This window comes from Anopheles moucheti, chromosome 3 (genome assembly GCF_943734755.1).
Source record: "Anopheles moucheti chromosome 3, idAnoMoucSN_F20_07, whole genome shotgun sequence".
Taxonomy (NCBI): domain Eukaryota; kingdom Metazoa; phylum Arthropoda; class Insecta; order Diptera; family Culicidae; genus Anopheles; species Anopheles moucheti.
The window spans coordinates 24,523,364-24,546,513 of record NC_069141.1 but is presented as its reverse complement, the minus strand read 5'-3'; the positions used below and the strand labels follow the sequence as shown (position 1 = coordinate 24,546,513).

The 23,150-nt window shown below is 41.8% G+C and overlaps 1 protein-coding gene and 2 non-coding genes across 3 annotated transcripts in view; 1 reads left to right on the top strand and 2 right to left on the bottom strand.

The window, feature by feature from the left end:
- Nucleotides 1–742: 742 nt before the first annotated feature.
- Nucleotides 743–815, bottom strand: Trnaa-agc (transfer RNA alanine (anticodon AGC)). Its single transcript has one exon. It is a non-coding gene; the product is annotated as a tRNA-Ala (tRNA).
- A 145-nt stretch (nt 816–960) lies between these two features.
- Nucleotides 961–1,033, top strand: Trnak-cuu (transfer RNA lysine (anticodon CUU)). Its single transcript has one exon. It is a non-coding gene; the product is annotated as a tRNA-Lys (tRNA).
- A 3,236-nt stretch (nt 1,034–4,269) lies between these two features.
- Nucleotides 4,270–23,150, bottom strand: part of LOC128305951 (disintegrin and metalloproteinase domain-containing protein 10 homolog) — a 52,374-nt gene continuing 33,493 nt past the window's right edge. The window contains exons 4-15 of the mRNA XM_053043594.1: nt 13,707–13,900; nt 13,334–13,625; nt 10,809–11,344; nt 8,951–9,100; nt 8,708–8,868; nt 8,357–8,591; nt 7,750–8,272; nt 7,427–7,668; nt 7,064–7,345; nt 6,686–6,986; nt 6,060–6,453; nt 4,270–5,747 (exon numbers count right to left, since the gene is read on the bottom strand). Of these exons, the coding sequence (XP_052899554.1) occupies nt 6,350–6,453; nt 6,686–6,986; nt 7,064–7,345; nt 7,427–7,668; nt 7,750–8,272; nt 8,357–8,591; nt 8,708–8,868; nt 8,951–9,100; nt 10,809–11,344; nt 13,334–13,625; nt 13,707–13,900 (3,020 nt within the window). The 3' untranslated portion in view covers nt 4,270–5,747; nt 6,060–6,349. The remainder of the gene's footprint in view (nt 5,748–6,059; nt 6,454–6,685; nt 6,987–7,063; nt 7,346–7,426; nt 7,669–7,749; nt 8,273–8,356; nt 8,592–8,707; nt 8,869–8,950; nt 9,101–10,808; nt 11,345–13,333; nt 13,626–13,706; nt 13,901–23,150) is intronic.

Genomic DNA, 23,150 nt, shown 5'->3' with positions numbered 1-23,150 from the left:
AAGTTCAGCTCGGTGTTGCTTTGTTCGGGAAAAGCTATATGCGTTGACAAGTTCGGTAGAGCTATCGAATGACCGTCAAATGTTGTTGCTGGCAACGATAACTTGCCAATGATTATATTATATTATATTATATGAGATATATGAGAAAATTATATGAGATACCAAAACGAGCCAAACAACATCACGCTGAACATGTTAATACAGTCCCCAAAACCCCTGTAATAATGGCCAACGTGTGAGAAACTCTTCCATCACCGGCAATGTTAACACGCGAGAGCGGTTCAGCTATATGCACCCTGGAGGGGAATTGATGTCAGCTCCTGTTTTGGATGCTCTCTTGTTAACAAGAATCGGGAAACGGATAGTTTGTATGGGATTTCGTATCAGCCGACGGGAAGTTGTGAAATGCGTTGTTTCTCTTGTTGGGTTGTAAATATTGAGTGAGCAAAAGTGTTTTATCACTCCTTTTGGATTGAAATAATTCTGTAGGTGTTATTAATTATTGTTTATACATTTTTAATACATGATTTGTTTATAATTAACATATTTTTGATATTAAACACACTGCCTTTCCTGTCTGTAACACACATTTTATTTATTGAATTTAAGCTGTGGGCTTGTGTTGGCAGCAATTTCTTTTCAAAAAGGTTAGCTAATACTTCTGTATTATATTCCTCATTTTACAACATACAAAAACATAAATAAATAAAGCATAAAATAGATGATGGAAAAAAACTAATTCTGGAGATGCCGGGTATCGATCCCGGTACCTCTCACATGCTAAGCGAGCGCTCTACCATCTGAGCTACATCCCCTCATGAACACCTGATGCTTACAGGCAACATAAAAGATTCACTCGCTGTTGAGGAAGATGAACCGAAGAAGATGCGTTCATCGAAAAGGATCTTCAAGTCAAGCAGTAAAGGTACAAAACGCGTTTGAGCACCCAACCTCCCGATAGCCCGGCTAGCTCAGTCGGTAGAGCATGAGACTCTTAATCTCAGGGTCGTGGGTTCGAGCCCCACGTTGGGCGCTCCGATTCTTTTTTGTTTTTTTCAGGACTTATCTTTTTACTTACCTTTACTTTTTAGATACGTTATTGTAAAAGTCTCAATGTCAATTAGAACACTCATATTGGCAACTGGGCACTTAATTTTTCAGCAGGATTTTTTTATTCTCCTTTATTGTGTTATCACTAATGCAATCATTCAGACTTTCCCCTCAGATCATCCTCATCCAGGTCAGCGATCCTAGATCCTAGCAACCTGGCTCATCTTTAATGTGATCCATGTACATTGTCCTATGCTTTTGCGCGAACGCTAGAACCGGGATTTCGTTTTGTTTTTCTCATATTACGAATTTGTCTTCGTTATTATTCCATTCCATTTCTTTCTCCTCGCTCGCTTGCTTCAAACGCTATTTACAAACATTTACAAATAGGTACAATAATAGAAACATACTATTCTTCTCACGCCCTTTTCCCTTTCCTTGTCAATGTTTTACTTGCTTCTGCTTTTTGTTTTGTCTCTGTATCGCACAACGTTCCCATATCGGTTTTTATGGACTACCTTCTTTTGCTTTTATCTAGTTTTTCACATTCCTTCCGGGAGAGGTTTTCCCTTTTTCTTCGAGCAAATACACACACGCCGACACGGCAAAGTGTTCTGTGCTGTTTTGTGTGAATATTAGCGGCGTTTGATTTAATTCTAACCCGTTCTTCACGTTCCGTTCATATTATGCTTGTGTGTATGTTTGGCTTGTTCTTGAGTTTCATTCGACTTTCTTGCTTTTTGCAGCCTTTTTTAATTTCCTCGTCCGTTTATCGCTTCGTAATTTATCGTCCCGTTCCCTTTTGCTTACTATTCAATTGGAAGAATGTTTTTCTGTGTAAAGTGAACGATTGCAGCAACTCATTTTCCTATCTTCATGCATCTCGGTTTCTTGATATACATTTGACATTTTCACTGCTCCTCTCAAAAGAAGTAATATTCTAATCTTTCCGTACCGTTTTTCCCTCTCTTTAACATCGTTTTAATAGGAAGATTTCGCAAATGAACAACCGAAAATATGAATTGCTTGGGCGGACAGACAAACTATCGGCACCACTCTTTCTCCATTTGTTCATAACAATCACATCCTTTTCCACATTACAATTTACAGATACTATGGAATCGTACCGAATTTAAAATAAGCTTGTTTGTTTTGCATCCATTGTTTCTGTTTAAGCTAAACTTTCCTAATGCCACCAGATCATACTTTTACGCTAGTTCATCGCACACACCCGTATCGCGCAGTGAAATTACATAAAATAAATGAGATTTGATTTTCCGTTTTCAGAGTTTGCACAGTGGTAATCTGTCCCCAAATATCGTTATACTGTTTTATGTTTGTATTTTTTGCAGAATTTTTAATATAGAAAAAAAAAATACAGATCAAACCATAGGAATTTATGTAAAAATGCTTTTAAGATTCAGTGTTTCAGTGGTTTATGAACTATTCGTTCCTAAAATTTATATTGAGCAGTTGAGAGACTGCTGACCATACTGACGTGTTGCATAGAACTAAGAAAGTAATATTCGTTTCATTGAAAACATCGTTCACTGTACTTGATAACAAATGTAATGCATAATAAAATGGTTGAGTGTGTGTTTTATAAAAATATTCACGAATATAAAAGATGAACACAAGCAGTGTGGCTTTACCGGAATCATTGCCAAATTCTTATAATAGTCGGAATGGAAAGTAAGCTACTATTTTAAAGTATTGAGTTAGAATGTCCACATTTGTCCAAACACATTCAAACATTAACCTGCACAACGACACCAAGAGGAAGTATTTTGAGCATGTTTTCATTCGACGACGGTTCTGCTATGGGTTAATTGCTGTGCTGTTCGAGTGTGAATGCTGTTTAGGTGAAGTTTTACTTGATTCGTGATTCGGGTTTGCATCATTACACTTGCACAATTCAAATGGTTGCACTTATTTCGTGTCTGGTTTTCGTTTGTATGGTTTTGAGTTTGTTTTGTTCTCGTACGGAATCGTATGATATTGCCTCTCTTGCTGTAAGGGGTGCTTGTAGGTTTTTTTCTTCCTTTTTACATCCACTAGTGCGTGTCGGGACTGTCTATTATTGAGCTTTCTTTGTATCTCTGATGCGCAGCACACATTTTGGTATTGGTTGATACTATTGACATTATTTTGATCTACATTTGCTTGTTTATTGTTACATTTCGGTTCTCCCTTGCATGGTGTAGTTATTATTCTCTTGCTAATATGTGTGTGTGTTGTGATGGTTTTTATGTCCGCGTTGGTTTCTGGTTCATGTTTCCCCCATTCAGAGTTAGTAGGTTTTCATTCATTATTTTAGAAAAATATATATATCACATGTATCCGCTTTAAATATTGTTTGTTCTACTATTTACCTCACTTTTTTTTTCTTTTATTATTATTTAGATCGGGTCATGTCGGGTTTTTCTTCGTTTGCATTCCGTCCTCTTTGTTTTTCGTAACAAATCAATATTTTACTAAACTATTCCCACAACACAGTGCCACATTTTCGTGCTTCAAATTTGGATTTTAAAATAGAAAAGAAATAATACCATTCCTCGAAATGCTACTAACGTTTTGATATTCTGCATTGTACATGCGCTTCAGATATCCCCCCTTTTTTGACATACACCAGCCCAACCGAATGAAACGAGTAATAAAGCCAACATTTCAACTAGTGGTTCACCTTCAACTTTGATCAAAATATTTTGTGCGTTTGAAATGCAAATTGGGTTTGCTAAACAAAAACAAACAAGTGGCCAAAACTCACATACACGCAACGCGAAATGAGAGGAACTTCGTACTAATTAATTGCCTATGAGGGGATTGGAAGTGTAATCCTCTCCATAGAGCATGGAATAGTTCTCAAGATCGGTTCCTTCGTATTTTATGTAAGTGACATGTACATGATTCGTGAGACGTAAATAAACCTTCCTAAAACTTACATGCACACACACACACACGTAGCATACGCTCGTTTTGCTTTACGTCTTCCTCACCCTAACAATTCAGAAAAAATTTTGCTAACTTTCTTGCTCCACCTTTCTACCTCAATACCGACTCACATTCAATCCCTATTTTGCTCATCCGTCACATGGCGGATTTTCCCGTTGGCATCGACAATATAAATACTCTGTATTTTCTCATCCACACTTCCACGACTTCCGTTTTTAAAGACGATTTTTTCATTCTATTTGTTACTTGTTATGCTACAAACGATACTTTTGACCGTTTTGTTTTCTTAAATTTCCCTTCTTTCTTCTGTTTTTCCACTTTCTTCGGTGAGTGTTTTTTTTTTTTTCATACATTGTTTCGCTTTGCTCAACACCTTTGTTACCATTGTCTTTTTACAAACCCATTCCCATTTTCTGTTATTGTATGGTTTCAATGCGCTTTTCTCATACGTTTTTTTATATTGCTGGACCCGGAGATGAATAACGTGTTCTGTGTGTAAATGTACTTTTATAGTTGTTCGTTTTGTTAAGGTTTTTCATGATTTCGGACTGAATGCCGCACTTTTTGATGCCTTGTCACACCCCTACATGGCTTGCGAAACATGCATTGTTTTGCATACATTTCATTCATATGATTTTCATTTGATCCCTTGCACGGACTGACATCAACCGAACATATCTAACGACAACCCAAAATGGTTCTACAGTCTAACCCACTTTGTTCTGCACACCCTTTTTAACCCTCAACTACAATCTTATACCATAGATGGCTTTTATATTCCGCTTAAAAAGATATATTCGATACAGTCTGAGATAAGAAAGAAAAACAAATGCGAACCACGATAACAACCAGTCAAAAGTCATTTTTTCTGTTTACAAATGGAAAACATAGATATAAAAATGCCAGAACTGTAGAACGTTAAATGACGCAACCAATCATTATCGGTATAGTGTTTTTGTCTGTTGCTTTTTTGGGCAGAGGAAAAAATATGACAGGATATAAAAAGCTATAACTCTTCTCTTTACTCAACTATCTGGCTTTTACTATCACGGTAGCTTATAGTCCTTTTGTAAAAATGTAATTCCGTCAACAAGCACCACGTACAAAAAATTTGGAATTATTAAATTAAATTAATTTATAACCCCATAAATGGAAAGGAAAATATGTTTGCGTTGCATTCATTCAATCCATTGGTCACGTACGAACTTCTCTTCTTCCTTATCGCTTCACAATATTTTGAAATCTATTCGACATCTGCAATGTGTGGCAATCATTGTAGTACGGAGACGTTTGAAGTTTGTTTGGAAGTTACAGTTGATAAAAAAATAAGGAACTAGGTGGCGATACCTACGTCCCCCGTAGCACTATCGTTAGATTTGTTCCACGCCCTTCCGTCATGCTTTCCCGTAGGATCAAACTCTATGGAAGGAGCTTGTGTGAAATGAAATCATCAACCAAATCGACAGCAACGATTGGAAGAAAGGGAAGAAACGATGCCGATATTTGAAACTAAGCACACGTTTACGACGTCGTCCAACAGTAGCGATACTGTGGATTGCACCGACGATACTGGCGTCTGGATGTTTGCGATTTGTTACGGTGGTGGTCTCGTGTTTGGCGTCGATCTTGTCAAACCTTATTATTAGCATACGGGCGTCTCGGTGGTTCGTACATTCCCCGGTCCGGATAGGCTTCCGCGTATAGCTCGGCATTGCTCATCCGGCTATAGTTCTGAGTTGGTGGTGCTGTAAAACATTACCGTGGAGAAACATAAATCTTATGAGAAATGAATATGCTCGGTAATCATTGTTATGTGAAAACAAATCATTATGTAACCATTGTGTTTTGTTATAAAATAATAGATTAATGTACGTGTAATTGATTGACACTGAAAGATATGTTCTGTCTATAAGGATCGAAATGGATGTGATAGGGTGTGAGGTTGATATGTTAAAACCCAAGCGTAACAATGCCACATAAAGGGTAGTGCGATGGTTGAGCTTATGATGAAAAGATAAACTTATAAGAATAACAAAATAGGAATAAAATATGCTTACTGTTAACATAAAATTGACCTGCACTTGACGAAGGTTCCTTGATTTTATGACAAAAAAATCTAAGAACTCGATTGTTGCGACTGGGGTGTATAACTTCGTTTCTATTGATTGATAATGAAGTTAGCTGGAGAAACATAACTGAAACTGAACAGAAATTGCGAGAATTTGGCTTCAAGCTGCGAATTGTACTTTTTTGCACTTAATGGAAAGGGACACTCTAACGCACCAAGGTGCCAAGGTTCGATTTTTCATGTCCTTTCGTCGCTTTAGTTAAGCGCAATTTGTTCACTCTACTTCTTGTACACCACTGTGGCACTCGTCTGATTGGCTCGAACCCCTTCGCGGGGATTGGAATTTGCTTTGCGGGAATGTTGCTGCTTACTGTTGTGATGGCCTACGAAATAAAAATGAAACCAAAACATACGAAATCATAAAAAAAAACAAAACTCATAAAATCAGCGTTTGTCAAAGATAGAAGATTATGAAATTGAATGTGCATTAGAAGAAATTTTAATTTAAACCCGGACGAAAGCAAGTAAGAGCAGAAAATCGCGAAGAAAACAAAATCAAATTATACTGCGATAATAAACTAAAATGCTAGATTGGGTCAAGCAGAGAGAACACACCTTTCGGTGGGTAGTATTGTTGGCCACGGCCTTCGCCATACCCATGTGCTGGCGGACGTGAACTGTTTGACGGGCGGCTATTGCCGGAGGACGAAGAGTTATGTCCCGCAGGGACACTGCCATTGCGCATATCACCATGACCGTCACCTCGCGTTCGGCTTCCACCACCACGTCCACCTCCGTTTCGTTCCCCGCCACCTCGTCCACCACCACCGCCTCCCCTGTCTCCCGCACTTCGGGAACGTTCATTACGTGGGACAGGGACACTGCGCGGTCCGGCTCCGTTGTGATGGTGACGGCGCTGAAAACAGAAACAAAAACCAGAAGTTATAAACGGAAATACTTTTTTGCCAATGGAACACACAACCGGATACGAACCATCATGCGAAGCGTGTTCATTGGACGGCGCAGCGTGTCCGAAATTCGATAGGCCGCCGCTTTCTTCGGATTGGAGCTCGGCGTATGTACTGCACAGCACTTGATGAAGATGCCCATCATGATGATGAAGCAAATGCCGCCGATACACACCAAATACCATCGCTCCGTCGCCCATTCGGCCACCGTTTGGAGCGTTTTCTTGTTGAACAACAGATTCTTCAGCCGCACCAGTGCACCTTCGGCATCAACTGCACGGCATTTCAGAAACACATCACAGTAACCCTGGAAATGAATTCATGTTAGCATCGCAAATACATGGTTGCTGCTAAACGGGGCACCATTGCCTTGACCGTATCGTCTTACTTGGAAGTTATCGCATGGTGAACCGGGTCGGAGACTGTAGCCACCGTCCGGTAGGCCGAACTCGCGAGCGAATTCACTCGTACTCCGGCACGTATTGGTATCGTTGCCATTTTGGCAGGCCAGCTCACACAGTTTGCGTTTGTCAATGTTCGGAATGATGTTCGACGTTAGGAAACACTCCGTCATATTCCACAACAGACAAATCGATCCGGAACATTCACCCTTAATGCACAGTTGTGTACCTGCAATAGAAAAGTGTGGCCCCAACAGGGTCATTAGCAAGGATGATTATCCACACAGCACACAAAACACAATACCCTTACCGTTGTTACACTTCGTCTTGTCATCGCGTGGCTTCGGTTCCGGACACTCCGGGGTCGTACCGTTGCAGGTCGAACCCCACGAACATTCCGTCTCCTCCTTGCACGTCACCTTCGCATCCGATGGGATGAAGCGGCAGGTATTGCTATCGCAGCACGGTCCCTGCGATGGACTGCACTGTGTTCGGGCCCGCCGTCCACAGCTTTGGGCCGTCGCATTCTCAATCTTCATCGCGTCGGTCATCTCGCGCGGATAGCAGCACTTGTCCATGCACTCCTCCTCGTTAAAACCACAATCACACTCCTCACCAATCTCAACGATTTTGTTGCCGCAGAATGCACCCTCCGACGCCTGGAAGCAGTTGCGCTTCTTGTTTTCGTCGATCGCGTCTAGCACGTTCGAAATGTTTCGCACCGAGCACGGCGAAAATTTGCCATTGTTTAACCGGATTCCACTCGTGGCACTTGCAAACATTATGTAATTGCCATTGTTACCACCCGGGCGACATTCGGCCGGATAATCATGCTACAAGAGACGAAGGTAGAAAAAGAAGTTTGCATTAGAATTGGCCAAAGTATCCACCACAAGCCCTACTCATGTTACACATACCGGTGAACCAAAGTTGTGTCCAATTTCGTGAGCAAGTGTCAGTTGTGACACCTTCGGAGGAACACGCGTGTTGTAGTTTACGAACGTAATGATGCCGGTATTGAGTGAACGCTTGGTGCTCTGGTACAGACCACCAACCGTTTCGGTGTAGGTCTTGTACTTCTCGCAAATGCCGCCTGACGCACCGGAAGCCGACGCAACCCAGGCCAATCCAAGCGTACCTCCGGTGAAATCTCTGCACGATGATGAAATGCAACCCAACCGTAATATACATTAAATTCTATTGCCAGGGCAAAGTCTACATCCATAGCTTCACTTTTCCGTGACTCTAGCTATTCGCTCGCGACTTACCTGTAGGTAAACACGTACGCCAAACAGAACGCCTCATGGTTGCCGAGCGAGTGTAGATTGAGAAAATTGGAAACGTCGATGTTTTCCATACACAGTGGACTCGGAGCTTCATGGTGGTTTTCACCACACGACGAATCGTCGTCTATCTTCAAACGTTGGACCTGCAAATGAGGAAAATTGGGTGAACCAGAGTTTGTTAAGACCGATACCATGCCGGAAGCTTGTCCGCGATGGTACACTCACCTCAAACCGGATGTTCCGATGTTCTACCCGCCCATCAAACTTGGTATTGCGATAGATGTAGTTTACGGCAGTGATGTGATGTATGATCAGCGACAGGATCTCTTCGCGCGTTTTCTCCTCTAGCTCGGTACGCCGCGCCCTGTGTAGATGCTGCGGAAGGGGATGAGATCAAATATACTTAAATTGCAGCTCCCGGCAGCAGAAGTTTTCATAGATGTACAGTTCCTGCCTCTATTAATTTTCTTCGTCGTCAATTTCAACCAAACTGCACAGAAAGAGTCTCTAATATCGATCGTTTTTCAAACGCGAAAGAAACACCAAACGTATCGTGCGTCCTGCCAGCGGGGTGATTGACACCTTCGAGCTAAACTTGGCTAATTAGTCTTCCAGAGTATGTTTGCCCAGTCTAAAGTGATCCCGTGTCACAACAGGGGAGACGCTTGGATTAAACCATGGCGTGATTTATGGTTTATCTATTCCAGTGTCGTCAAAGTTAAAATATTTAACAATTATCCACAATTATTGCTAGCAAATGAGGGTTAATAAAGTCTTAGCCATCGTCAAGGTACGTAGGGACAACTGATATTGTAGGTCTACATAAAACTTCAGACCCAAGACTACTACAGGCCATAATTATAATCATCCAAAATGTAGAAAAAGTCATTATCACACCTAATCTTATTCAAACATAGTTAAATTTTCCTTATATGATCTATTAACATACGTTCCGTATGATCATGGGTTTGACAACCCTGTATCAGAGCCCTTTCTAAAGCTAGCGCTTGGACCGTTGAGCGTTTCGGTTGCAGTTTGTCATTGTTGAAAACCTCCTGCCCGTCTATCTATCGTAGCCCGTGGTTTTTACTGATAATGAACAGAAGGCACACACAGAAGCCTTTTCTTCATTAAAGCTGATAAACAAGAGGACGATAGAGATGTCGGAAAGGGCGAATTGTTTTGTGATCGTTCCGCAACCATACAATGGATTGGACAGGCGGGGCGCATACATGCACGAAAACCTTCCCGCAACGGCAACGTTGGCGTTGCAACTGCTGCATAACCGACCCAGAAAGAAGCCACCCTTAAAGTCTGTCTACGCCGAAGTAAGTTATGGCGGCAATCAGTAATGCATTGCATTCAGGGTAGACACCAGACACAGATGGGCCTAGAGCTCTTCCCCTTTGTGTACTGTGGTCAGCACATGCGGTAAACAAGCGATGGTGAAGCTATGGAGCGAAGCGGATGTTGGATTGGCCCAAGATATACGTCCAACCAGCCAGCAATTGTCGACCTTCCTCTCTCTCTCTTACATTGCAAAAGATTCCTTCCGCTTGCGGTTGGTAAACGACAATGAGAAGTGACACGTTCATTGGAGTGTGTAGCCGGCCCCGGCCAGTGGCCAGCGTACCATCATACCATCGGTATACACATGGTATGGTGGGGGCTTTTTACGTGCGGTGCCCTAGTTGTGGTTCCATTCCACATTACCAACCACCAGGACGATGAAAAGGTGTGGTTTTTATTCGCTCTTGCCAAAAGGTCGTACGGATCCTGGTAGAAACACACCATCATCGACTCTTTGATGATGTGGTTGTCGGGGGGAAGACCGAACAGTAATGAAACTGTTGATTACTGAGATAGATGCTAGCCCACAATGTCAGGTTGGGACTTTTATTCGTAATGCACAACCTTATTGACGTTATTGCAAAAAAACTGCAATAACAACACAACGGTGGACCGCTTCGCTACACTTTCGAGGTGTAATTTGATAAACAACTTATCTATATCTTCTGCAGGATAACAGCTTGACCAAAGTATCACTTTTGTAGCAGTCAATATCTATAAACCAAATACTCACACTAACGATGCTGTCACGTATGTGACTCCACAGCAATGGATCAGTCTGAATGTACAGCGAGCAAGTGTTCCGATAGTCTTCCTTCGGTCGGGCCGCTCGCCGGACCCGCTCGTGTGCTTTCCAGTGCCATTCCGAGTCGGTTGCGCTTTCGCCCGCGGCTCGCCAATTGGCTGCCTTTGAGTATTTTTCGTACGGATACTTAAACTCGTACCCAGTTTCGATGGGAATTTCGTTACCGCCGATATCGGGTCGCGTGTCCTTATCGAACGATGCCGACCGTCGCTTAGCTTTGGCATTTGATTTATGCTTGTTCTGAGCTGCTAAAGGTTCTTGTTGCTGTTGTTGGCCGAAACTGCTTACGTTTTGCTGCTGTCGCTGTTGCTTATCTTCCAGCGATGTTTCCTCGTCTTGTTGTGCCTGTTCCTCCTCCTGTTCCGCCTCTTCGTTATCGGGTTCATCCTCATCAACAGCCGAATTCTGGACTCGATCCATCCACGCCGAAACCTCATCGTGCACACCACATCCGGACGGATGTCCTGCAAAGGAAGAAAACGCATGAAATCAAGCAATAACTTACAATGTTACAACGACGTCCCCAGTGTCAGCACGTTTCGGTAATTTGAACTTAAAAATGTAGAATGTTATGGCACACCCACACCAAACGTTCCATCCTACCTAATCGTAATTATGTAACAATCCCCCTGAGCACTGCGTATCGATCCATTTCGTTAATGTATGTTTAATTGGATTTATATTTCAAACGATTACATTTTGACGTAACACGCCGTTGAAGTTGAAAGTGACCCTAACAGTATATGGCATATGACGGTAGTAAAGTTTTCACGTCACCAGCTACATCACATCGCTGCACCTCCACCAACCCGGGTTAGGACATTTCGGCCACAAACCAGCATATCTCCATCATGACGGATCCTGGAGTTTGACGCAACTCATTTACTTCCTGACACCCGCATTAAAATCTCGAAATTAGTTATTGGACTACCCGGCATGCTGAGCATAAAATTTCTTTCATCCCTTTACCGCTATTTGCACAGGAGGCACGATGCAGGAAGTTCTCCGTGATGGAAAATTAGTTTCCTTTATCGGTAATCTTCATTCCCCAAACGAGTTCACATCCCAATTGGAATGATGATGGGCACCAACACACACTCACACACACACACGCACCGTCATCATACTAAGTGTGATGGATGTTTGGACAACATATTCACTTCAAGAGAATCAACAACCAAGAAGTCCAACTATAATTTGGTTTTGAATGAGTAGGATAACTTCCGGACGCTTGACGCAAAGTCTTTTTTTTGCCTTAACGAAACAACCCTTTATCGCCAATATTTAGTGCTTTGCCCTTTCTTCCTTCCATCAATGGTAAATGATTCATGGCTGCGTCGTACGAGAAGCTTTTGTGCGTAATCACCATAGTTAATTGCCGGCACCACAGGCACACATATGCAGGGACTAAGCCAAGGCTCTGAGAAAACCATCATCAAACCTTCCAATAACGACAGTTGATTGATTTTGTGAAGTATTTCACCGGTTGCTCTATTCTGTTCGGACAGCTAGGCGAAGCGGCCGCCCAACACGTTCACCTTAGCATCCCTTCAGAAGCTAAGCCACCGTTGGTCGGAGTTGGAGTGTTGCTTTATTTCCCAGTCCGTATGGCCCAATTCGCTTTCGGTGCCTTGATGCCACTTTCATTCCACGGGAAAAACTTTCTCCGTGCATGCGGCCGGGCAGAGGGATTGCGTGCATTGCGAGGTCAGCAACGACGGATACGGCTCCCTTGAATTCGCACGCCCGAAATTGAGTCGATTGATTGACGGTTCGACCGGTATCGTGCAACTGCTGACAGCTGTTGACCCTATTTTCGGCTACCTTGCGCTGAGTTTGAATTTCGTGAACTCCAAAAAAACGTCGCGGTACGGCTTTAGTCGAAAGGTTTTTTTGTTTTGTAAGTTTAGAAGATTTAAAAAAAGCATAGTTTTAAAAATTCAAAAATTATGCATTTTGCATAAGTTGAACGTAATTTTATACATCTCGTCTTCGACAACGAATATATCGAATAATCTGAAGCATTTGCATATAAAAATCACCGTAAAAAACTTTTTTTTTTCAAATGAACACGACATGTAAAGTAGTATTTTTTCAGGTTAGTCCAGGGATTTCTCAACCGACAGGGCTTTATCCACCCAATTCAGTCTATGCAGAAAACAATGCTTCTTGCTTGTCAGTTACATCATTGCATCTAGCGTATCTTACCGTGCGCAATTAATTCCACCCAGTGCAACGCATTAACCAATACCACAGAAGCCTCCCAGTCCAGACGGAAAATAAAAAGTTATGCGGGAAGATTTTTTTGCACACCAGTTTTTCTAGCAGTGAAACCCGTTGAGAAGATAAACGAAAGAATGAACAAAATAATGCTATGTGTATAGCATCTGAAGCATAAACGCTATACGCCCCCGAGTGTGCCACACAGACCGCTAGTGCTAGATATCTCCTACCTTTCCTCCGGTGCCGGTAAGGATCGTCCACGTGCTGTTCCTTGTAGATCACCGAATGGAACGGTGGCTCATCGTCACCGATGTGATGCAACGGATGCGTATCCGGATTGGACGATTCGCGAAAGTAATGCTTCGCCCGCTCGACATAGTACTCATCCTCCGAGGTGATTACCTTTCCCTCGAACACACCGTCGAATATCGAACCGAATACGTAGCTACCCGGATCGCCGATCACCTCGCCATGATAGATGTGGGACGAGTCAACCTGCGCCGGCCCCTTGTCGGTGTGTATCTGCAATATCAAAACAACACATTAGTGAATCGGACACTTCGGACGGAATCTATATATGTTTTTTGTTGTTGTTAAACTCACCTCTAACTTATCACTTATTGTGCTGAGATCGCGTTTAAGTCTAATGTTAAAATGTCGATCGTGTGCGGTAAAGCTAAGACGTACGTAATGATCTTTGGTGACCGATCGTTTTGCCCGGCTGTGACTAGCATGCAGATGCTCATGATCGTAGCTTAACTTTTCGTAGTGCGATATGTACTCGTTGAGGGGTCGTGCTGTGGAAAGAGAAACAGAAAAAAAAGAAAAACCATTAGAAATCATAAAAAAAAAACATTAAATAGAGAGCTGTTCTAAATTTCTTTTCTAGGATAAATATTAAATTTATATCTACATTAAAATGTTTTTTTTTTGTGAACAATTAATTATCCTTGAAGATCCTTGAATTATCCTTGAAAATTTCAAAAGAATTGTGTTTTTGTTATTGACTTTCCAATGGAAAAAAAACAGTATAAAACTGCTATATAAATGTCACCAACGTAATGCGTCGTGCTTCCCTTATCTTCTAATATGATTGCCTTAAGGTTGAGCATTCCAAAGAGGATACTGAAAGTGCAATAATCCATGAAACGTAATGATCCCGGCGCTAGAGGTAGATTCGCGTGGGAAATGTTTCAGCCACAATCACGCCACCCATCACAGCCATCCTTTTCACCCTCGGTGGGGTGTCTCTTTCTAAAATGCAACGTAATACCCCACAGCATGAGCATTGGAAAGAGGCGAATGACCAAGAGAACTGATACCGGAAACTGTGTTATTTTCCGCCAGATTGCTTGACATTCTGAAGCGCACAAATGGAGACAAACGGAAACATTGGAATATGGGACGGAAATGTGGAAATGTGGCACACATACACACACACACACACACAAAAAAACATCAGAAACGAACGAAACGAGAATCATGATTACACTGGATTCACCCTGCAAGCAAAAGAACCAGGAACTGAACCATTCCACCGCTAAAGTGTGTGCATGTTTGCTTCACGGTTGTCAATCGCAACAGAAAAATGGCTCCGGATGTTGATAGCCCGGGCACGGACTGCTCCGGGTGGGAGTTGTAGTAAATGTCAACGTTACAGGGATTGAAGCAGCCGAATGGCAAGTGGTAATAATATTGTTGCACGCCCTGCACGCCGGAAACATACCGTGGAAGCTGAAGCTACGTACTGCTCCAAGAATCGAACAGAGAGCCCTCGGGGGGCTGCACGGTCAGACAAACGGCATCGAATCGGAAAAGGGATATCATTGCACGAAAGGTGCAAGGATGCACCGTTGGGTTGGGATTGCAACAGACTTGAGTGACGGTAAGCGACCGAGCCCGTATAGGCAAGGGACAGCCTTTCTTGCCTTCGGCCAACTTTACAAACACGCAAACAGGAAAACGGAACTCGACCCACACCCCGACCGGACGTTTTGCATATCATGGTATCGGGTAGGTCTTTTTTTTTTCTCCACCATGTCCTTGCCTCTTTTTTATGCTTTTTCAATATGCTCTACGAATCAAATGCTTTATCAATCGAACTTTGCTACCATCCTTCTGCAGCTGAAAGAAATTTGCTGGAAAAAAGAACCAAGCAATGCAATTGAAATCATGCGCCTTACGAAAAGAAATACAATTATGCGACGAATGGATATATGAAAATGCAATTTTCACAGCAAATCTCAACCGAATCAGTCAGTTTTTATCACCACCCCAAGGGATATCAGAGCGAGTATGTACCGTATGTAACAAGGGCTAATGCAAATTGATTGCGTCCCGAAGTACATGCGGAAGTCCGGCTCGTTTACCTTTCGCCCGATCAGCCGTGAAATGGATCCGTTTTCCACCGGTGCGCCGGTGGCCAACGACAGAAAAAGGAGTTATTGAACGCGAAAAGGTCCTTTTCAAACACTAATATAGTTTATTACTGAGACGAAGGAAGGTTCATTTCACGCTGCTGTTGCGAATGGGAAACATTTGAGCATTTGGGACACAAGGCACACGGCCGCATGGACCGGTTGTGAGCTGCCAACTTTGAAGCCGAACCAGAAAGGAGGTTACTTTGTAGCTGGCCAAGTAAATGCAGTGGGGATCGTGTTTCGAGCAAATAAAATGGAGTTTTGTTTTGTTTTCTTCTGCGCTTTTTGATGCAACAATGTAGTAGGGTTTTCCCATATGCTCAGTTTTCCTTCCATTCGTTGCCATCGCAAATTACCACTCTGCCGGAGTGTGCAAGTAAATTCTATTTGCCAGGTTTATTACTATTTGATGGACACTAATGCACGTTTCGCTTAGGGGCTTTTGCTTGGATATCCGCGCCACTGTTGAGGGGGGTCATGGAGACACACTTTGGAACGAAGACATATGTGAAACCCACCGAAAGGTTCTTAACGCCGGGACATGATTACATACATGTCCAATGTTGGATCTATCGTATCGAAGTCGAGGTCGGGTGCTGCTATAGACCATATATGAGGGTCCAACCCTTGTTAGGTCATGAGTGAAACACATTTATTTTGTCCCCACTGCTAATAACGACCATGTTCAACAGCAAATTCAACATAAGGGTCTAGTATGCATCGTACGAGTACACATGATAGTACTTTGTATTAATAAAAATCTTAAAGATTATTTATGATGCAACACAAAATAAAAAAAAATCCAAAACAAAGCGAGGGAGAGAAAAGGAATAAACCTAACAAATTTGTCAACTAATAAAGTCGTTGAAAAATTAATAAATTATTACTGTATCATGGAAATCTTAAGTAATATAAATCGACAAATTAAAAAAAAACTCCAGTAACAATTTATGATTAATTTCTGAGCAATAAAAGCTAATTAGAACATTTGTCGTGTTGATTGTTTCCCCGTGAAATTAACCCGATAACGCGATAACATTCCGTTTTAATGATCTCGGTTGTCTTTCCGTGCGAATAGCACATGCCCTAACGTTATTGACTACATTGCGTCACATCTAGCGTGCGCTCATTAAATCTGCAGACAACCTTACAATAGCAACTGGGAAAAGAGTGTCTTCATTTTCCAGCCAACAACAAGAACGCCGGTCGCTTTCACAGCGATTTCTAGCGGGTAAAAACAAGGCGTCGTGTAAAATAAATGTCGTCTGCAGGTTCGTAAGCAATTTTTCACTTTCTCATCATCGCCGGTAGGAAACGGAGAAACCATAGCCGAAGGACGGTGAGAGTATGATGGAGCACGATGAAGCGACAGCTGATTATGGTGCGGAAGGTTTGATAGGATCAAACCAAATAAAAAAAGGGAATTCTGCCCAGAAGGGTCCAGATGTAGATGGATTGATGGGACGAGACAGCCGCGCCCGCACTGATGAGAATGCGTCAAACAGGCTAGAATTAATTCCCAGTGGCTCTTTGGGCGGATGGAAGCTGGCTGTCGGAGAGGGGGCTGGACAAATCAACCTAGACGGAAGCGTGTCGCTGTTTCTTGTGTTGCACACCTATTTGTGTCTGTCAAACATTAACTGCCAACCGGGGCGGAAGTAGTTTGTTACACTAAACTTTCTATGTGTTGTCTGCCGACTTGTCTGCCGATAAAACGGATAAATACAAATAGAGGAAGTCCCCAAGATACGCTATTATAGCGGGACGCGCTTTAACCCGAGAAAATCCGCGTATCTTGCATTTACGGGTAAGTCGAATCATGGTGCCATTTCGCTTATAGTTCAAAGTTACCGAGACGACTTCCTTTTCTGCACTTAATTTGTGCTTCAAATTGGGCAATTTTTTGAAATATTATATAAAAATAAAATAACATAAAAATAAATAAATAAATATACAAATGAAGAGAAGGTATTTCTCCAATTTCGACCAATTTTTCACCTTTTTGCATAGATTTTATGCTGTAAAATAACTCAGCTCATTAAGCATATGTATATGTTTATGCTACTTTGTTATCGATTATCTCAGAACATACACCGTCGTTTGCAATTTCAACAGTTGTTGCATCGCAGTTCAATTACGGATGCACTATGGTTTTGTAAGATTGCAACGAAAATAAAGCAGAAAAAAACACAATTGAATCTCACGCTAATCATGATTCTTAAGGTAATCAAAATTGCTTTTAACTATGCCTAATATAATTACCTTCATTACATAAAAAAAAACAAGAAGTTTGGTAATCATAAATGATACCATAAATGCAACAGCAAAAAATCGGTTTCACAACTTTTCGCACTCGCAACTGAGCATCTATCGCCTAAGTGCCGTATCTAATACGATATTAAGAAACGAGCTCCATCTTAACCTTCCACCGTAAGCGTGTGTGCGTACTGCACACGCATGGAAATGTGCGTTTTTCGCTGCGCTTAACAACAGCGATCGCCAAGCGATTGCACAATATCCCACTTTGGCATCTTCAGGGCCGTGTGGCGTTCATCTCGTAGCGCCAGACAACCTCCCCGATGTGTGTGGCCATGTAGCGTGCACAGTTTGAGGTTCTTTTTTTATTGCCTCAGAACATGCCAATTTCGTAAACAAGATGCAAGCAGCTTATTGGATCCCACGGTTAAGATACATAATCCGATTTAACGATCAACGAAAGCTTTAAAAAATGCTTTACTAGTGAAATTATGTCTGCGTACAATTTGTATTATGTTTAAACACATGAAAATGTGAAGAGTTTTCTTTTATTATTTGTCGTAAACTAGAAGATACTATTATCAAGAATGTATTTCAAAATAGTTCTAAATTATATGTAAAACAGTATTATTGAAAAGAATAACATGAAAATAAAGAAAAAAATAGAAAGAATGAATAAATGAATAGCATGAACAAAAAAAAAGAACGTGTCTTCCATTTATTCTCACATTTCGCTCATTCGAAGTTTCCATTCTCCTTTCTTTGCTCAAAAATATGTAGCAAGAAAAATGATAGTGAATGAATGAAACTGCAACTGAAATAATACACCTTGTACCTCGTTGCAATGCCCTCATAATCACTTTACTGCAGCTGTGACAAGTTGCGGCACACAACCCAAAGGAAAAGGACCTCACCTCCTCTGTAACTCATTTTCACATTTCGCTGCAACAGAATAGAGCCCAACGAGGAGAATGCTTCTGCACTGCCATGTTCTGTAATGTCGTACAAAGTATAATTGCACTTTTTTCCCTGAGTGCATTCGCAGTCCACCTTCCTTGGGTCCCTTAGCGTCCATCACAACCCACTCCCCCCGTCGCTGGAGATAACTTTTTCCATTCACAACTTCGACAGGTAGGTCTCCATCGGGCGAGCGTTATTCACAGGTTCATTTCAATGCCCTTACTTTGCGCTACAGCATTCACCAGCTGCAGCACCGTCTTGCGTAACATGATGCTTTGTTTTGTGTCTCACCGCTCCACTGCGGTGCATCTCGCATCTCGACTGCAAACGCAAATGCAGAAACAAAACTGCAAAAAGATGATGCATTTTTACCATTCAGTGTTGATGACTTTTTCATTGTTGCACTGGTTCTTATCATCTGTATATACGGACACGAATGGAATGGAACGGAGGTGAAACGTTCCAACACGGAACCGGACGGGAAATATCAGGGTCAGTGTGTCACACATAACAGGGCGCCGTGCAGCTCATGTGCAAAAATCGTACAGTACCCCAGGTGTTGGACTTCTCGCCCTGTGACCTTTTACAATTTCCTTTCATTAGAATGTGCAGCGGGCTGTAAACATTTCCTTGACACATTTCCCGTCGACCCACTTAGGCAGATTGCAACCGTTGGGTCTTCCGATGGAAGTGGAGGCGAACTGGCCGGGTGGGCACTGGATCCGAAAAAACAAACAACCGTAATCACCGAAACTATTTATTCGGGAAATTGTTTCCCAAACTGCAACCCAACCCACGTTATCAGCGAGTGGATGAGCACACACCGGCTTGTCTTCTCTCCCCTGCATAATCCATTCTCATCGCCGGAAAATGTTCCACAACATATGGAGCAATGACAACATAGTTTAAAGAGTTTTCGTTTATTTTATGTTTTTTTGTTGTGTTCCTGATGCTGATCCCCAAAAAGAGCACAAACTGCACAACATCCAACAGGATCGTTGTACAAAACCCCCCTGTGCTAGTGATATTACACGCGCGACTGCGAAGTCATGCAACTTTATCTCGGCCAAAGTGCACGGGTGCTAGAGATAGCCCGTGTCCCACCGGAAGGTAAAAGAAAAAGTTTTAATGAAATTATACGAATTTAAAAATTCACACACTTTCGTCCAGTGCTCTCCCGGGGGTCGCTAGTGTTTTCAACTTTTGCTCTGCCATCAAGGTTCCTCCTGCTCGTTTATGTTGCAAAACTAGACACACAACTATGCTGCAGTTCAGTTCCGACTTTTATGGCATCGGTGAAATAGCGAAAACAAACACAATAATAATTAAAAATGCTTTGGGAGAATTTCTCCGCCATACTGGGAATTGAGGATGTATTTGCGGGTGGTTTGTAGCTACTAATTTATAGAAAAAAAAACATAAAACAAGATTCTAAGGCTAAAATTATTGTGAGTAGTGGTGTATTGGTAGCAGCGCCAGCCTTCACACGACAGGGACCGACCCAAAATTCCATCCAGACCACACTACGGGCAAATGGACAAATGGCATATCTATTATGACCTTAGTGTGGGAAGGTCATTGCGCCAAGAAGAGAGAGTTGAAAATTAATATTTAATTTCAATATTATAATATTCTTGTTTTCTTTTCAACATTCCAATGATAAAACCTTCCCCATAAGTTGTTTCCTAGTTTCCAAAGTTTTAAAGGAGAAAGAAAATTGTCAGTGCGGAAAGGATTAACTTGTTTCACTGTTAGGTTTCTCTCGATCGATAACAGAAGAAAATAAACGCTAAACCCTCTCGTAACATACATATGTTGAAGGGCTATAGAAGGATTAAAGCATTTTTCCACCAGCAATGCATGTTTTCTCCACCAAGCACAAGAGCCGTAGAATAACAAAACGCATTGCATAATACATCATCAACAAAATGCAATTGTGCGCGACTTTTGTTTTTGCGTTGTTGGATGAACTTATTCATCCATTTCAGAAGAAGCACATTGTAACACAAAAAAAAACTTTACACCAATGTTAATCAGAATTATTTTTTACAATTTCAAAGGATAAGGCGTTATATATTACTCATCGGTCGATTTGAAAGCGACAGTTGGTTCCGACCGTTTGGCTCTAGATGGCGCCACATCGAGCTGTGTAACCGGATCGAGCCGATCACGTCCGAACTAAGAGGATCAACGATCAGGAGAAATGGCACTCTAAAAAGCTAACCCGGCGTACTAGGACGTGATTTTTGTCGCAAAATATGGACACATAGGACATACAAGTTAACATTGAAAAATAGATACAAACATTTACAAAATTTTGAAGAAAATGCGATGAAAAACAAAATATGAAAGAAGTAATGTCATACTGACAATTAAATATATTTGATCGAATCGTTAATATATTTAATCGATATTGTTAAGCTTTTGTTAAAGCTTTCAACACAATAACACCACATTCAATCAAATATTTAAGCGTACAGTACAGAGAATTTAAATGTGTTTGAAGTATACTTTTTTACATTGACAGGAACCAGCCTTGGCTTTCCAATGCCGCACTGGTCAAGTGCAATTTTGATGAAATTTTCAATGCAATGCCTTTGAAACCATGAGCCGCTGCTGGCAAAGTGCGTCTACGTGGAAAGTAATGCTGCCTTGGGCCACCGGAAAGGTCACGGTTCGTAAGTGAATTTAATTACTAAACGCAATAAGTTGCGCCGCTACCGTTACTGCAACTGTACTGCCGTTGCACTCTCTGTGTGCAACTGTGCACGCGGTGCCCTCACACACGCGCGCGCACACGAACGAATGTCATTAGCGTGAGCATTAGAATAATTGTTCCCCAGGCCCGGACCTCTCTCCCCCACCACATTCTATGGCAAAATCGCATTCGCTTATCATGAGAAGAACCGTTCGTGGGCGCACAGGGGGGTTTTTCTTACGCCCGGTCAAGCGTTGCAACGCTGTTTGTCTTCAGGGGAATTATGAAGAGTGCATTACTGCCGGCTCAAACCCTTGCATATTGTTTGCGGGGCCGTGAATGCAATCTCTGATAACAGCAGTGCAATAGTTAACAAGTGCGCCGTTGTTGTCTCAAGTTGATGCTGTGAACCGAACGTGCACTTGCTCGGTGTGCTGCCGATGGTTGATGAATTTTTGGAATGCGAAATTTTCTTCTAGACTCTACGCCATTCTTCACTGACAAGTTATGATTTCGACACTTTGGGAAAGCTTGCAATACGGAAGACTACCTGTAGCAAATTTTCCTATTCGATTCCTATTTTCTTAGGGGAAGATTTTCTTAAGGAATAAACTATTCTAGAGAATTTATCCACTACGCCATCCACGTTTGCTCTTATCCACTATAAACGAAATCATATTTGTTTGAGTGCTTACAGACGCACTGAAAAGTATGATAATAAGTTTTTTTTGTTATCCATGAAGCAGAACAAGGCTTCCTTGTTGTATAAACCTTCCTCGACACCATTTGTGATGTTCCACATAGTTCAAGGGTGTCGTAAACCTTAGGTGTCAACAGATACTTCTTGCTGAGCATGATAAACAATGTTTTTCTTTTTTTGTCTTCTACTAAACCATTCTACAAGCCGAATGACAACAAGTCTTTGTTGTTGTAAGATTGTTGCGGAGGTCGTCGACTAACCGAAGCGTTTAAATTCATATTTTTTCACAATCTCTTGCACAAGTGACAACAAACTTATAAATAGAAACACCATCAGTACTTCTAGAGCATTATAAATTATTTTCTACTCCAGTGACGCTACTCCATTGAACAGTAATAAATAATAAGACTGCTCATTCATCGATCTTTATATAATCATGGGATTAGTGTACTATGAACAATCAAAAATCATTATGTCGTGAAGATAACAATCTTATTCTTTTTGGGAATTCATAATTCTTGGATTTTTCCATGCACATTTGGGTTGTTTATATGGATTGAGCTAACTAGCAACGACACAAAACTTTATTATAAAAGTTTAAAACAGCAAAATGAGTGAAAAAACAGTAAAAGTTTCCAGTTTTCCAGGACAAAGCACTACTACGGTTGAAGGGACAAAATATTTGCAACAGGTTGGACGACGATGGACCGATTTTCCCTCGACAAAAATAACACCACGAAACACAAACTTCAATCCCTCCAACGCCGACGCTAAAGCACTACCCAGGGATGTTTATCGAGGGTTGCCGGAGTGCCTTCTGCGCAGAAAAAAAGGTTTCTAAGTAAGTCCAGTAAAAACAGTACACAAAAATCAACATACCAAGGCTCCCTCAAGCAACGTAAATACGAAAAGCCCCAAACGAAAGCATGCCGGGGGTTTTGTGTTTTCTGCTCACCGCTGTCAAACAAGATCCCATCGCATTTTGCCTTCGGGGCAACCGGGGGGATCGATAA